This window comes from Anguilla rostrata, chromosome 13 (assembly GCF_018555375.3).
Source record: "Anguilla rostrata isolate EN2019 chromosome 13, ASM1855537v3, whole genome shotgun sequence".
NCBI classification, from domain to species: domain Eukaryota; kingdom Metazoa; phylum Chordata; class Actinopteri; order Anguilliformes; family Anguillidae; genus Anguilla; species Anguilla rostrata.
Genome location: NC_057945.1, coordinates 11,413,246 through 11,429,099, shown reverse-complemented (window position 1 = coordinate 11,429,099; position 15,854 = coordinate 11,413,246). Strand labels below are relative to the sequence as shown.

Here is a 15,854-nt window from a genome sequence, read left to right as displayed (position 1 = left end):
CACCGACATGATTTGTTGTGCGGAATTCTGGAACTTAAATGCACTCAAGAGCAACTTTCAGTTTCTGAGGCTCTGGGAGACTGTGGGTAGGGTGGCTGACTCGACCGGGAGGCGTGTCCGCTCAAATTACTTTCTCCACTGTCTCATTCTCTTCTTTTCCCTTCTGAAGAAAAAGGAAAAGATACATAAGGATGAAGGACTATCTGCTCTCTTTTGTAAAAGATCTTTTTTGTAAATTGGCTTGGACTAGTTAAAGAAAAGTTTGCTTTGGAATGAAAATTACATTCTAACACCAACCAGTTTGTTGGTTATATTCCATGCTTTGGAAACAGACCTTTGAAATGTTACTGCGCAAGATAAAAATAGTTATGGAAAACCTGTCGCAAAATTTAAAAAATAATATTAACCAATACAATAAGGAACTTTCGGACCCTTGAATTTTCCACACTGATAATGAAGTGCTTTTTCAAATAATTCAAGGACAAGTGGCAACCCTGTGGAAGAAATCATTCCTCATACAACGGGAAGTGAAAGGAAAGCAGCATTTAATAACCATGGTAATATCAAAACATTAACTTTGCGTTACGTTGAATCAATACCCATGTTTTGGTTAGCAAGTGATGGAATGTTTTCCCCAAAGTTATGAGCGGAGCGAAACGCAGGAATGCAGCTAGGACTGACGGGTGTGCTCAGACAGAAACGCTGTTCGGCTCGATCTCCGTCCACAAAGACGTCAGTGTGCGCGGCCAACGCACCACGCGCGTTTCCCCCACTCAACCAATTGAGCCGTTGAAATGTTTGAAATGATTCCCAAAACAAAACAAAAAAAAGCAGAGTTAATATCACTTGCCGTTATTCCCACAGATATTCCTTAAAAATATAAAATATAGGATTAAAAGACAACCAAGGGCTGTTAGTGATACTCAGACTTGCATTCAATCAACATGTGCGCTCTGAACTTTGACCTGCAAGTGAATGTCTTTCTTCATTAACTCAGCAATTTTTTGTGATTTCTCTACACAACAAAATTTTCCTGTGAAGAAAAAACCTTGGATTTTCACTCGGTCAAGGTCGAGGACACATGTTGCCTGAATGCCAGCAGCAGTTTGCTGGTTGCTTTGGGATTCCTCCTCCCACAAATTGGTCCCAAACTCAAAAGTGTTTCCCTCACTTTTCCATCCCGGTGTTAAGTCTGTCTCACTCTCAACCCCTTTTTTCTCAAACGGAATGTTCCCTTGCTTCTTATAAGGCAGTATATTACGATGGAGCACCATTAGGAGTCCCGCAGGCTTTCCTGAAGAACGAACTAGGGCATAGATACGAGGGATTGCATTGTTCCAAATCCAGAAACCACTGGCGTTCAAGTTGCACCTACGGCTCACTGCCCTCCTGTTACGTTCCCCACAGGTGCAATTAACCCTTTCTTCCACTCCACCCTTTACCGACTTTGTTCATCAAACCCCCTCCCCTTCCAACGTCAGACATCATCACCCCTCCTGAAAATACAGATGGTCCAATGCGTTCAGGGCTGAGATTCGTCGTAGGGGGTCAAAGGTCAACATCTCCTGTGGGGGAGGGGGGGGGGGAAAACACATTTAGAAACAGTCGAAGATGCAACCAGACACAAACTGAATTTCAATAGCTTACTTTTCCATCTGCTATTAACCCAACATATCCTCAGAGTGGATCGCCATGTAGCCAAAGGTCAGTAATGCAAAACATTTGGCTAACACATTCCAGTGAATTATTGGAAAGGCTTGACCCATAATATGCTGCTCCTGCAATGTGATTTCCTTTACTTTAAAACAGATATAAGGTGACGTCATTATAATCATTAATGAATAATGCACTTGAATGCCATTTTCAAAGTTTTCCAAACATTTAATTGGTCATCACGTATAAAAAGATACTGCTTTGGAAAATCGAAGTGGGTAAAAAATAAAAAGAGCCAATGTTTGATTAGTACACATCCACTAGAAAAGGAGCGCACAGTAGCATGTTAGCACCAGCAGTGTCAAATAATATCATTGGTCGATTTATCCCTACAGAAAGCCGTTTAACCATTGGTCGGGCCCACCGACTTCACATCCTCTCCACCTCCCTCAAACCAGTGCACCGTCCTCTTACCAGCAGCAAGTCTGCCCCCTGGTGGCTGATCTCAGGAACGAAGTCAGTGATTGGACGGTGGCTGAGCGGGCCGAAGTTGCGCTGCGACAGCGTGACATCAGCGGGCCAGTCCTCTTCTGCCGGTAGGCCGATCACTCTGCGGAAGGATCCGGAAAACCAGAGCGGGTTAGCGCCAGCGGCCAGGCGGTCGCGCGCGGAAGTGGCTAACGGCGCTCAAAATCCGCACGGGGCTCGATACTCACTCAAAAATCTTTCCCAGCTGATCCACTTCTGACTCTCCGCAGAACAAGGGCCTGAGACAGACGAGAATAAAGGGGGGAAATTCCAGTAAGATTCCTTCTGTCCGTCAATCAAATTCACTCTTTCTAGAGAAAGGATGGTCAGACTCCAGTCCCAGAGGGCTGCAGTGTCTGCTGGCTTTCGATGCATTTCAGCACTTAAGCGGTCATTTAAGTCACCGATTGGCTGAAGAGTCCACGTGGCTTTCTTCAAGGCCTATACTAGCAGCTGATCAAAGGAAACCCAAAATACCCGCAGACGCTGCAGCCCTGTCAGGACTGGAGTTAGTCATCTCTGTCCTACAAGCATCGCAAGAAAAAGCTGAGGACTGCAGTTTGTCACCTCTGTTCTACAAGCATCGCTAGGCAAAGCTGCAGGAAAGAGCTGCAACAGTCTTCTGAGAACTGATGATTCATCAGGAAGTTAAAAGAAAAAAAAAAGCACACTCACTCCCCACGGCAGACAATCTGTGACACAGCGACACAGACCTCAAAAGGCAGATCAACAAACAAAATCATTCACAAGAGAACTTGACCAAAGCCTCCTTATATCCAGGGGATTCAAATTTTGACAGTTGCAAAAAAAAAAAAAAAACACTACGGGACTAAAATGAGTTTTGGGGGCCCCTGGTTTGTAATACATTTTTCAACCTGCAGGGGACAGGGGCCAAAGACATGTTACTGAAATTCCACACAAAGCAATGGCTGAAACTAGCCAATCGTAACCCGATTTACCGCAAACTCCACGAAGCCATAGAGCTCAGCAGCACGGTATGGCGAGCTGCAGTAGTGGTGTTCGAGTTTGAGATTAACGGGGCCGGGGCTGACCCTCCCTCAGGCTGGGCTGGCCGTTGCGGCAGTTGGCGTTGAGCGAGATTGATAAGCACGGCCTCTCTCAGGCCCCCTTTTATCGATGGACCACAGACAACGGGGCCTGCGGCACTTGCTTCATCTGACCACCGGGGGGCAGCAGAGGGTCTCGCCACAGAGAAGAGTTTAAATCCGCTCTCAAGTCTCCGAACACCAAACCCAAACCCCTTCATCCTCGGTCCCAGGGGACGACTCACTTGCGTCGAAACATCTCGGCGAAGATGCAGCCGGTGCTCCAGATGTCGACCGGAGTGGCGTAGGACGACTGCAGGAGAACCTCGGGGGCGCGGTACCACAGAGTGACCACCTAAGAGGGCGGGGGTGGGGGGTGCAAAGGGAGAAACCACATATGCATTTTTGTAGCACATTCTGTATTTGTACCCTTGTCCATTCCAGTTGTGCGTGTGTGTGTTCGTGTGTGTGTGTGTGTGTGTTTGTTTGTGCGTTCGTGCATGTGCGTGTGTGAGCGCTGGTGCCCTCGAGGTGCACTTACCACTGGGGTGAGGGCCATGTGGCAGCTGTAGATGCGGGCGAGTCCGAAATCGGCCAGCTTGACCTGTCCTCGGCTGGTCACCAGGATGTTCTCCGGCTTCAGGTCGCGGTGGACGATGCAGTTGGAGTGGAGGAAGGCCAGCCCGCACAGCAACTGCCGCATTAGGTCCTGTCAACAAAGATGGCAGCCGGCTTCCGTCACTGAGCGCGTCTTCATCTCATTTCAACACCGAATTTAAAGAGCGCCTTGAGCGACCCAAAGCCATGGCAACATCCAGAGAAAATATCTGGATGCACTTATACAGGGGTGGCCACCATTGATTCAGGCGATCTGCAGGGTCTGCTGGACTTTCTCTTTAAAATCAACAAATTTAAACCAAGAAAACAATGTAAGGCGAGTTAACTAATCAGCTGCTTTATTTGATCAATTACGTGTTAAGGAACAACAGAAACAAGCTGGACTACCCTTCTACGACCAGGGCTAGGCCACCCTGGCACTTATAAACCACAATACACTTGCAGTTCACCCCTCTACGACCACGCAATTGCCTGACATTTGCGACTAAACACTTTCAAGATTCAGCTACATGAGAGCACTCCACTATCAAATGCATAAACTTCACCAGAAAACTATCAAACTTTAAAGTCACAACTATCTATAATCTGACAGCCATAAACTAAACCCCAAAGTCCTTGGAGGCAGATTCTGGAAAGCAGCCGTGTGACAGGTCAGTCATGCGGTCACATGCTCATCTCACCTGGATCTGGCTGGCAGGAAGCCCAGGAGATGGAGCCTTCTCCAGGTAGGTCTTGAGGTCCTGATCCACGTGCTCGAAGACGAGGGTCACCTTCGTCTCCTGGTCCGTGCGCAGGGTGGCGCAAACGTCCATCAGCCTGGGGCAAACACGCAGGCCAGAGAAAGATCAGGGAGGGGCCACAACAGAACCCGGGGGGGGGGGGGGAGCGATGCAAACACAGCGCAGAACACACTTGTCTGAGCCCATGACTGTTTGGCAGTGGGAGTGGCTGTGAGCAGCGGTGTGAGCAACTGCAAGTGACACTGTGAGTGATCGTAAGCAGCGCTGTGAGTGACTGAGTGATCGTAAGCAGCGCTGTGAGTGACTGAGTGATCATAAGCAGCACTGTGAGTGACTGAGTGATCATAAGCAGCACTGTGAGTGATCATAAGCGGCGCTGTGAGTGACTGAGTGATCGTAAGCCGCGCTGTGAGTGACTGAGTGATCGTAAGCAGCGCTGTGAGTGACTGAGTGATCATAAGCAGCACTGTGAGTGATCATAAGCAGCGCTGTGAGTGACTGAGTGATCGTAAGCAGCGCTGTGAGTGACTGAGTGATCAAGCAGCACTGTGAGTGATCGTAAGCAGCGCTGTGAGTGACTGAGTGATCATAAGCAGCACTGTGAGTTATCATAAGCAGCACTGTGAGTGATCGTAAGCAGCGCTGTGAGTGACTGAGTGATCATAAGCAGCACTGTGAGTGATCGTAAGCAGCGCTGTGAGTGACTGAGTGATCATAAGCAGCACTGTGAGTTATCATAAGCAGCACTGTGAGTGATCGTAAGCAGCGCTGTGAGTGACTGAGTGATCATAAGCAGCACTGTGAGTGATCGTAAGCAGCGCTGTGAGTGACTGAGTGATCGTAAGCAGCACTGTGAGTGATCATAAGCAGCGCTGTGAGTGACTGAGTGATCATAAGCAGCGCTGTGAGTGACTGAGTGATCATAAGCAGCACTGTGAGTGACTGAGTGATCATAAGCATCGCTGTGAATGACTGAGCGATCATAAGCAGCACTGTGAATGACTGAGCGATCATAAGCAGCACTGTGAGTGACTGAGTGATCATAAGCAGCGCTGTGAGTGACTGAGTGATCGTAAGCAGCGCTGTGAGTGGCACAGTGAGTGAATGAGTGACTGTGAGGGACCTTGAGCGGCACAGTGAGTGAATGAGTGACTGTGAGGGAACTTGAGCGGCACTGTGCGTCTGAGAGAGCGGCACAGTGAGTGAATGAGTGACTGTGAGGGAACTTGAGCGGTACTGTGAGTCCGAGAGAGCGGTGTCGTCTTACTTGACCACGTTGGGATGGTCAAACTGCTCCAGCCGCTTCAGCAGGGCCACCTCGCGGACCGTGGACAGAGGGAGACCGTCCTGGTCCGTCTGGACCCGAACGCTCTTCAACGCCACGAACTGGCCGCTCTGCCGGTCCCGGGCCTTGTACACCGTGCCATAGGCCCCGCCTCCAATCTCTGCCACGCGCTCGTACTGCGGCACTGCCTCCTGAGCCATGGCCAGCCTGAAGGGGCGTGGCAAACAGCGAAATCAGCATCCCTCTTTCATTAATGACAACGGAAAAAAATACAGTAGTGCCAATTTTGCTACAGCAATGCCTTTACAGTATAAACGTCACCACTGCTGTAAATACTGGAAGAAATTAGATGAACAAATAAACACTGTGGTAGACCTTGTGGACCAGTGGTTTACTCACTGTCCCAGACTGGGAAGTACATCTGGCCACTAGCCTGTTTCTTTGCACTTGGGATCCACACCATTTTGGTCAGGTATGAAATATTAGAAAAGAAAAGCTAATAGTTTTATAAATGTCTCCTGCATTGACATTTTGATTTGTAAAACAGGAAGAAAATCTTTGTCTCAGTCTCCTGTACTTAACATTAATTGCAAGCATTTGCGGTGTCTCTTTCCGCATTTGGCTGGGATTAGTAGTGAATTCCTGAGCAGTTTGACTGTGAAGGGGGGGGGGGGGTGTGCAGGGCGGAATCTGACCTCATATCTACCAAGACAAGAAAGAATTCAGTCAACATTCTTGAGGTGAAACACAAAGGCCACACAGACCCAGCTAAAAGTCTGGAACATTGTTTAATGTTGTAGCACCCATTGCCCAGATATGGAAACAGCAGAATCAGGCAAAAAACAATCTGCAAAAACAGCTCACTATTCTATAAATGTAATTTAACACATTCCCGAAATTCAGGTATCTATCTTAATTAGCATCAATAATAGTCGGGGGGGGGGGGGGTAGCAACTAATTTATTCCGATTGTCAGGATTATAAATAATTTGCATAAAACACGCATATGTAATCAGCGCTCCTGTTAGAACAGGTGTACAAACTACAAACAGGTCCCAGATGAACACTAGCATTTTGGTTTTAGGCCTACATCATTTAACATAAACAAAAAATGTATTTAAAAAGAAATGAAATAATAGCGACAATGAGTACCAGTACTTGACGTTGCAATATTTAAATTAAATTATAAAATAGCATAGTCAAAGTCAAAGAACATAGTTGGTAAGTGCTGAAAAATGCAACGAAAAAAATGCAACTGGTTGGTAAGTGCGATGAGCTCCGAGAGCTTTCGATAAGGACAGCTTGCGGGTGCCCAGTGGCTCTGACGGTCAGCACAGCTAGGCCTAATTTGAAAATGAATGCGTCGGCTACAATAAGGAATGGGACAATCGAAATATTCGGTTTGACATTATAAATGTAACTGCGCCTAGTTCATGTCTAATTATTACAATATCCAAATGGTATGCTAAGGTCGTCGCTTACCTAGTTAAGATAATACTAGTCCCCTTAAAATTACGGAACTCATTATTTTAATGGACCCCTTTCATTAACCAAAAGTATAACAATACATTTTCGCGACTATTCTTGCCTTCCGTTCCTTGTTAGCTTCCGTTAATGGCTGGAGGGGCGACAATAACCAATGCGTTTCCTCAACACGTGGTGTATACTGAGAGGGCTCTTTTCTTTGTTAATTAAGCGGTGGAGCTTCAAAGGCCGGAGACTCAACTTCGAAAATCTTGATACTTAGCTTCTATAATTTCCTCAAGCCAGATATCACTTGTCGATCTTGCCTCATTTGGTCATCTAACTTTGCAAAATAGCTTTATACAGTAGAGTATGCTCATTTGTAAAATTTAGCGAACAAATTTCATTCTATTTCTTCTAGACTATTAGCATAACAGCTACTAGAGAACGCTACTACCAGAAACACGCCTAAATTAAAACTAACAAGTATGTACAGATTGTTATTACACAAAGTATTGAACAGATGTTATAAAGGTTCGTTTTGACCGGATGCACTACTCACCACGCTCCTTCTCGTTTTCTTTAGCTAGCGAGCTAGCTCTAACAACTTTAATTTGTGAGCGTAATCATCTCCTCCAACCAGTCCTTTGTGTTTATGATTGCATCAGAAAATGCAAGAAAGCAGGGGTTTGTTGGTTTTTGCTGTTAATACTGGTGTACAGAATGTGTGTTGAGATTATTCTGTAAAAACTTTGGCCTGACTTCACTTTTTTCCAAACACTCCAACCTAGTATAATAGTTGACCGTACGCGCTTCCTGTCGAAAGCATAGGCGGAGCCAAAACGCCCCTTTGCCATATTTTAACCAACCACGACTCAAAGTTGACAAACAGCACGCCTACTTTCTTTTAGCCCAACCCGACCATTTTTGATTGAGAAAAATGTGCAAGTTCTGCGAAGAACATAAAGCAGCCTAGACTATTATTTTGAAAAATATGATGCTTAAATTATAATGTCTCATTGCGTTCTGTAATGTGCAGAGTTGGCCACCTTATTGATGTAGGTACCAGTGCATTTCATATGTGTTTAAGTGACGATTTCGCAACGTTAGAATTCAATACTATGTAGTCTACTGACGGTAGAGGACTTTGAGTTAGAATTAGCTCCTACTTTGATTACAAGCAATTATTTACTTAGGCTAGCCCCGTATTTTGGTGTGCGTCTAAATATATTTTATTGTCTTTTCAAATAATTCTAATTCAGTGTTTGTGCTTTTCAGTACAATAATCGTGGTGTATTGCCTGTGAAGGAGAACTGTTACCGAATCTTCCGCCCCCGGCTCACAGAGACAGTAAAGTAAGCGGCGTGGCGCTGTCCGAGCGACACACAACCCGCCCCTCATCCCAGCTCTACTGCGATTGGTGAGAAAGCTGCTGTTGCTAGGCTCGCCCGCTGCTCTGCTGTGCTGGCTTAACTGACTGCATTCCACAGGAGACAGTGAGTGGCAGCAATGTAAAACATTTATCTGAAAGTGGCCTATCACTACACACACAGTAAGACATGCTTTTCCCAGTGTTTAAGAACCGTGTCTTTAATATGTTATTGGCTGTAGATTGCTACCTAACACTGTTTTTGTCACCCTAATACAAGACAACATAAATGGTGGTAAAAGTAGAGCACGTTGATTTCACCTTAAACTATTTCACATTGTATAGAATAGCTTGGGCCAGGAAGGGGAAAACCTCGTTACGTACACGTTTAAAGCTGTATTTCTATTTTGTGTGGGCCTATGGCGACGTTCGTGATTAACACTTGAAATGTGGCATTTCCCCTGTTGCTGATAGATCGGTGTCAATTTGTAATAGGCCTACTGGAACTACTGGATATAGAGTTCGCAGATTAACAAGCGACCAAGACTCGTGGTAGCCTGCACCTCTTATCATGCCACGACGAGAATAACGTTTTTGTATTTAAATGACAAAAGGAAGATAAATGAAGATAAACAATATTGAACTTTTTTGCCGAATTGTTTTAAATTCATTATTAATTGTTACTAAGCTATGTAACAATTCCCGCAATTGGCTTAAATCAGTGGTAAACAACCCTGTGCCAGGAGTTCTACCATTCCATAGGTTTTCATTTCAACCATAATTTGGCGCACTTGACTCTACTAATTATCAGCTGAACAAAATATCTAACAGTTGAATGAGGTGTGCTTGGTTAAGATTGGATTGAAAACCTTCAGGATGGTAGATCTCCCAGGACGGGGTTGGTTACCACTGACCCTGAATCAGAACTGTAATTTTTGTTGGTTAAGTCTAAAATGTAAATGTCGTGCATTTTTGACGATCTGAATGAAGACGGTAACTTATGCCCGTAAGCATGAAGTTCAATTTAAACATTTAATCTTTATTTATTTAACATCTTTAACAGTTAGCTTACAACCCTGTCACTCAAATCACGGCCCTCAATGTCCAAGAACTGCGGGTTTTTCCACCCTCCCTTTACCTGGGAGTCAGGTGTGAATACAGTCTGGCCAATTAGTAGTGCAAACTGTTCCGCTAATTACTTGGGAGAAAAGAAAACCATGGCCGTTTTTGGATTCGAGGTCCAGATTTGAGTATCCATGGCTTACAACGTCAGCAGTTTATTATTTCAGTCTGAAATAAAAATATATGTTTCAAAACGTGAAATGCTTTTATGTTGACATTAAAATAGTCTTCCTCCATACAAACCGGCTACAGTTTCTATTCTATAATTTTCGGGACATATTTAAGGGGTCTTTGTCTCAATACTCAGACGCAACCCACACAAATATGAAATGCGTGGCATACACTGCCCCCTCGTGACGCGTAGAATTACTACAGATGGAATACAGTGCAATTCACTGTGTATGTTATCATTTCGGCAGAGCTCTCAGATCTGTTCGGGACTTTAATTGAGCTGAATTTAACATTTATTGAAGAACTTTCTATCGTGGGGCCTTTGCCATAGACAAAAGCTCCTGGAAGTGGTTTTATTCCTCTCTGATTGGGGGATACAAGTAAAAGTCCATCCATCCATTTTCTAACTGCTTGATCCAGACCGGGCCAGGTCGCAGTGGCAACAGGGCAAGCAGAGCCCTCTGCCTTCTCCCCAGCGAAGGGTGCCAACACCCAATCGCTTTGTTGCTCAAAGAGTTCTCTCAATAAGACCAACACTTAATCAGATATATTAAATTAGATTAGAGGTCATTGTCCACTTCCATGAAAATGTATTTTTTGCCTCATCTCGAGGGGAAAAAACAAGCGGGATATATTAAAATGAATCACAGGGTGACCTTTAAAAACCTGTTGCCTGCGAGATCTGTAGGAACAAACCCCAGCTAGCACGATAGGTTCCCAGTTAGATAAATGGTCCCATAGATTAAGTGCGTGCTCACTGCAGTGGCTGACTGGCTGTGACCGTTGTGAGCACAGTGTGGCGGTGTACAGTTCCAGTTCCATCAAAAACAAAGCAGAACAAGCAATATTTTAATTGGATCCTCGCAGCCAGTACAAAGAGTCCTTTTGTGATGCTGCGTTACAGCATCTTGCTTATGCGTTCTCCGGAGACAAACTGTCAGAATCAGTCAGTCTCCAAATTTCTATTTTTTAGATCGAGATTTAAACTGGACGCCTCTCTGCAAGTCGTAATTTTGGTGAAATAAGCGGGGAGCACCAATGTAAAGAATGTAAATACGTTACGTAGGGTTTGAGGTAAGTTTCCAGTACATAACGAATTTGGAGCCCATTTGAGCAAACCTGGGCCCTCGTCCTGTCGGGCAGCTCGCGCACGGCCCGTTGCCAGGGCCCTCTCGCTGTGATGCGTGTCCATATGCCGGGTGCGTTTACTTGGAGTGACTGCAGAGCGGCGCTGACTGGGGCGACCATCTGTTCACCAGCAGATATAACGCGGCCTCATCCAGCACAGCCAAGCAGGCACAAGGCAGACAGAACAAACACTACAATGCTCCTTTAGTCTGTCAGAGGGGAAAATTAAGATGACCGTTAATATGCAGTCTCTATGGGTTAAGCATTTCGGCGGTCCATTTGCGACCAATAGGATGGGAAAATTTTAATGGTTCACCCACTGCTTTAAAGTTCAGTGCTAGTCTGATAATACCAGATTTGTAATGGAGGTTGCATTATTGTAAAATATGACGCTTCAATAACATTTATGCTACTTTTTATTTTTCGTGTTGCTTAAACTCAGTCGTTAAAGGTGACTATTAACTGCTATTCAGTTTTCTCGGCAGATTTATTTTATGGCAGTGCATGGGTGAATGGCAATTGTGTATTTGTATGGTTTGTGGCTTTGCTATCGCAGGCCTATACTTTAAAGAAGCTTCGTTACTTCAAACTGTTAAAGCATTTTCCTTCCCCCTCACGCTCAGTGTTTATTTTTTCTGCGTGAAAAAATGGAGTGCGTTCCTTTTGTACTTTCAGGGCGCTGCCAGCGCGGAGTGTTTGCAGTTGGCGTGTGCGACGTGGCAGGTGTGCACCCTGCCCGCGGTCCAGGCCGCGCTGCTGTCACGTGTGGGCCCGCGACTGCGCGCGGACTCCGCTGATAACCTGCGCGGCATATGGCGTGGCTTTGATCCTGAGGAGCGGCCAACGCTGCGCAGTTCTCGGCTGTGCACCTGCCCCCTCTTTCTCCCTTTTTCTGTCCTTTTCTCTCGTCTTCGTTTTGGCGTAACCCCCCGCAATTGACGCCCACCCCGGTCCACTTTTTTACCGAATCCTCCAAACAGGAGCCTTCCTACCTTCCTCCGTACTTGTAAGATAAACCGCATTTATCGCCAATATAATTTTCTTCTGAAACTCAAACAAAAACAGTCATGAAAAAATGAATGCAGGGAGATGTTGGCGTGATGTTGCGCATAGTGGTAAAGACTGGATTTCGGGTGGACAGATAGTGGCTGATACATTAATATCCCCAGAGATGGTGTTTATGCCTCCTCCAAGGACAGCATCCCTTTTAATGCTGTCTCTTTCACAGGCCATAAAAGTAAGGCTTTCGGCGCGTATGATTTCCATAGCCATACGTCATAGCTGTAATGACAGTTGTAATAGAAGTAGCAATAATAGTTGTTGTAGTAACGGTAGTGGCCTACTTGCAGAAACAGCAGCGGTGGTGCAAGTAGTAGTTGCAGTAGTAGGCGTGTTAGTAGTAATGGATGATTAATAATTCACGTTTAACTTGATAGCTCATGCTGCATTTCTAGAAATGTACATAATGTTTTTCTATTCTGAATTGCACAGATTGTGCTGCTGTTGTTATCTTACCATCCCACTGTGGTGCTAACCTGTGTGTGTGTGTGTGTGTGTGTGTGTAGTTTTAGAGACTGCATTAAGATGCAGAGCGATAGTTTATGGACCCTTTCTGCTCGCTCCGTTTGTGCGTTAGACACGCTAAACAGCACTTTGTGGGCCGAGTGGCGCCGTTCTTGGTTTAATGACAGAATGAAATTCAGAACCGTGGACAGCGACCGCAACCTGCGTTCATGTGTACCATCTGGACTGCATAACCCATTAATTTACCAGAGATTGCCTTAACTGTTGTTTGAGAGTTTTATCTGACGTCATACAGCTAAATGCTGTTTGCTCACTGGTTTGATATACAACGTTGAATTTTATTGGTAGAGGGTTGTCGAAAGTCAAAACCAAATAAAAGCCGGATAGGAGCGATTTTGTAGCGTTTCTGTCATGAAAAATTAAACACACCTGTAGAAAATTATATTAGAACATTTTAAGACGACAAACACGATTAATTATCAATATGCAATATAGGCCTACTGGCGTTGATAGCCGCCAGTGATTGTTCAATCAGTTTCGTTGGGAAACTTGTCCTTACAGCTGTGTCTCTGAAAGCTACAGTAAGTCATAGATTGGTTAAAAATCTATATCTTTTTTTTCCTGCGGTTTCTACGTCATAAATCAAGATTTTGTCTCTGGCAGATGTAAGACCATCGATTTTCGGATCGTGGCAGATTGCTAAGGGCGCCGTCAGAAACGAGGCAGCAGAATTACAGCGGACACCTCGGGGTTATTAAGAGGCGATTTTACTCCAATAAAGTAAAAAACCTTACCAAATACATAAATATGCATCCTAGAGCCTGATCCAGAACGACCGGTAAACTGGTGGCTTTCTTTCTACGTGGGCTATAGATGACTGCTCTAGATATATCGAGGCTCTATGAACTGGACACACTATGTATGGACTGGTGAAAAAGAAAGTTCACCCTCTTTCAATTCTATGGTTTTGCATATTAGAACAGAACTAACCCTTATCTAGTCCTCAGCAAGTCCTAACACAGATGTATCAAATAACACACGTCATTATTTATTCAACCAAAAATGAGTGAACATGCAGAAGCCTTCTGAAGGTGGAAAAAAACCTACCACTGGAACAATTTCTATAGTGCGACCATGCGGCCAAAGAGTAAAGGCAATTTAAGTAGCAGATGGCTGCACTACACAACTGGGGCCGCGTGTCTGTTATCCGCGCAGTTGAGATGCGCTGCTCAGAATAAAACAGTTATTTGCAAAAAAATCCCAATAAAAAAATTATTTAAAAAAACTATGAAAAAAGAATCCCCTGTAATGTCCCCCCCCCCCCCAGCAGTCTCCCTGCCTGTGCTTGTCTATGCATTGGCACAGCAGCATGTGCAAGCAAAGGTGGCAAATTAATGTTATCCACTCGAGATTCACATCGCAGAAGGATTGTATGGAACAGAACAACTCCCCCATACTTGCTCATTATGTTAGGACTGAAACCAATGAAATATACTGGAAAATACATTTTCATCATCTGCCAGTTGCTCTGCCTAAAATTTTCTACCACATCTTATTTATTAAGGTGAACCGTACTAGTATATTAACTGACATTCAAGACACGTTCATTTTAAATATTGGTGTGTGTGAGAGCTGGAATCCCTTCTATTGGTGAATCCCTACCACCAGCATCTTCATGCAAACTTCATCCGATCCGATCAGGTGACTCCACCTTCCCAAAGGAAATAAAGTTGCCAATATACAACTGAAATCCTAACTTTATCATAGTGCTTTCCATGAAACTAAATCTAAATTCAATAGGCTATGATGTGGAAGTTGGTCTGTCTAAATAAAATGGTCAGGTGGCAAGAGACTCATCGCTGCTGAGCCAGGCATGCAATCAAAGCCACAGACTGTCTCTCTCTGGCACTGTTTGAAAAAAAAAATCTTTGGGAAAATCATGACAGAATATTACATAATGAAAAGCCAGACAGGGCAAGGTTTTCTTTTTGGGAACATCCATGTTCCTTTTCTTTGTGAAAAACAAAATGGGTTCTGACAGGCAAAAAAATGGCAAAAACAAAAACATTTGAAAACCCTCTTGGAGCACATTCGACACGTAATGTTCACTTTCGCTTGCCAAGAACACCTACAGAGGTTCTGTAAGCTCTCTGAAGGAGGATGGCCTAATGGAGTCACTCAATACACTGGGCCACTTGTAAATATTATTTTCACAAGCTTGTTAAATTTAAATCTTACCTCATGTCTCTGAACATGAAGTCCAATACTCAGTGATGTTTTAACAAGCAGTGCAACAACTATATTCGCTGGAAGTACGTGATAATGCAAATAAAGTAATATAGAATGGGTCACAAACAACTCAATGTAATATATAAACACAATAGAATATATAAACAATATATAAACAAATATATAATTAAACACTAATTACACATTTGAACATTCATTGAGACCAGATTACCTAGCTATAAATTGTATAGTTATAAAAATTGAGAACAATCTTCAAAAATACTATTCAAACAATGCTGGTATCTGGAATAAGCTGCATGGCTACATATATAAACATAGGATTGTTATTCATCCCAGGTTTTCAAAAAATAAAAAATAAAAATTATGTTAAATAAGCCAAAACATTCCCATTGTCTTTCAGTTTTAACTTGAGTTCTGTCACCAGACCATGGGCAGAAGGAAAAAAATAAAAAAATAAAGTCAGTTTAACTAATGGTGCCTTTTTCAAACAGATTTACAACATTACACTGCCATCACTCCCATAATTGTGTGGTAAAAGCCACATTCAATCAAATATTCCAAATATATTGGCATCTTTAAACATTAACCCTACACAGTGCCACCAGTTTTATACTGTTTCATGATCATTTTTTAAACTTGGGCCACTTGATCTTCGCAAGACTACGCAATGTTGAACATATTTCTGTATTTACTAAATGTGTTTGGTTTCAGCTGCATTTACATAGAGACATAATGTGTGAACTTTTGTACTCTATGGCTCCTAGTCAGGAAAACAATGATGAAATAACACTGTCACTCTAAATATGTTGTGTATGGTACCTAGAATGCTGAAACATTAACAGTGTGAGATGAATAAGACCTGAGTTGTTTTTCCCTATTTAATCTAATCACGAACATAATGGTGTTTCAGTGAATTCATTACGGCAATATTTTTTACAAGCTTATTACATGGTTCAG

The 15,854-nt window shown here is 43.9% G+C and overlaps 1 protein-coding gene across 3 annotated transcripts; it reads right to left on the bottom strand.

Annotated features, from left to right (window-relative positions):
• Window positions 1-528: 528 nt before the first annotated feature.
• cdk4 (cyclin dependent kinase 4) lies at window positions 529-8,151 on the bottom strand. 3 transcript variants are annotated; one of them, XM_064306295.1, is made up of 9 exons: window positions 7,896-8,151; window positions 6,453-6,572; window positions 5,853-6,077; window positions 4,526-4,661; window positions 3,769-3,936; window positions 3,473-3,582; window positions 2,370-2,420; window positions 2,128-2,263; window positions 529-1,565 (listed from the first exon to the last, which is right to left on the bottom strand). In XM_064306295.1, coding segments are annotated over exons 2-9 (906 nt in total). In that variant the 5' UTR covers window positions 6,455-6,572; window positions 7,896-8,151; the 3' UTR covers window positions 529-1,487. The 3 variants fall into 3 exon arrangements, with proteins under 3 accessions (XP_064162365.1, XP_064162366.1, XP_064162367.1); XM_064306296.1 differs by lacking the exon at window positions 6,453-6,572 and having other exon boundaries at window positions 7,896-8,150; XM_064306297.1 differs by lacking the exons at window positions 6,453-6,572; window positions 7,896-8,151 and adding an exon at window positions 7,458-7,673.
• Window positions 8,152-15,854: the final 7,703 nt, after the last annotated feature.

What these genes read in the sequence shown, in the direction of transcription:
- cdk4 (XM_064306295.1), bottom strand. An exon ending in GACCATCCCAACGTGGTCAA is followed by an intron (nt 4,662 to 5,852) that starts GTAAGACGACAC and finishes TGTTTGCCCCAG; the next exon opens with GCTGATGGACGTTTGCGCCA. An exon ending in ACATGGCCCTCACCCCAGTG is followed by an intron (nt 3,583 to 3,768) that starts GTAAGTGCACCT and finishes CCGCCCTCTTAG; the next exon opens with GTGGTCACTCTGTGGTACCG.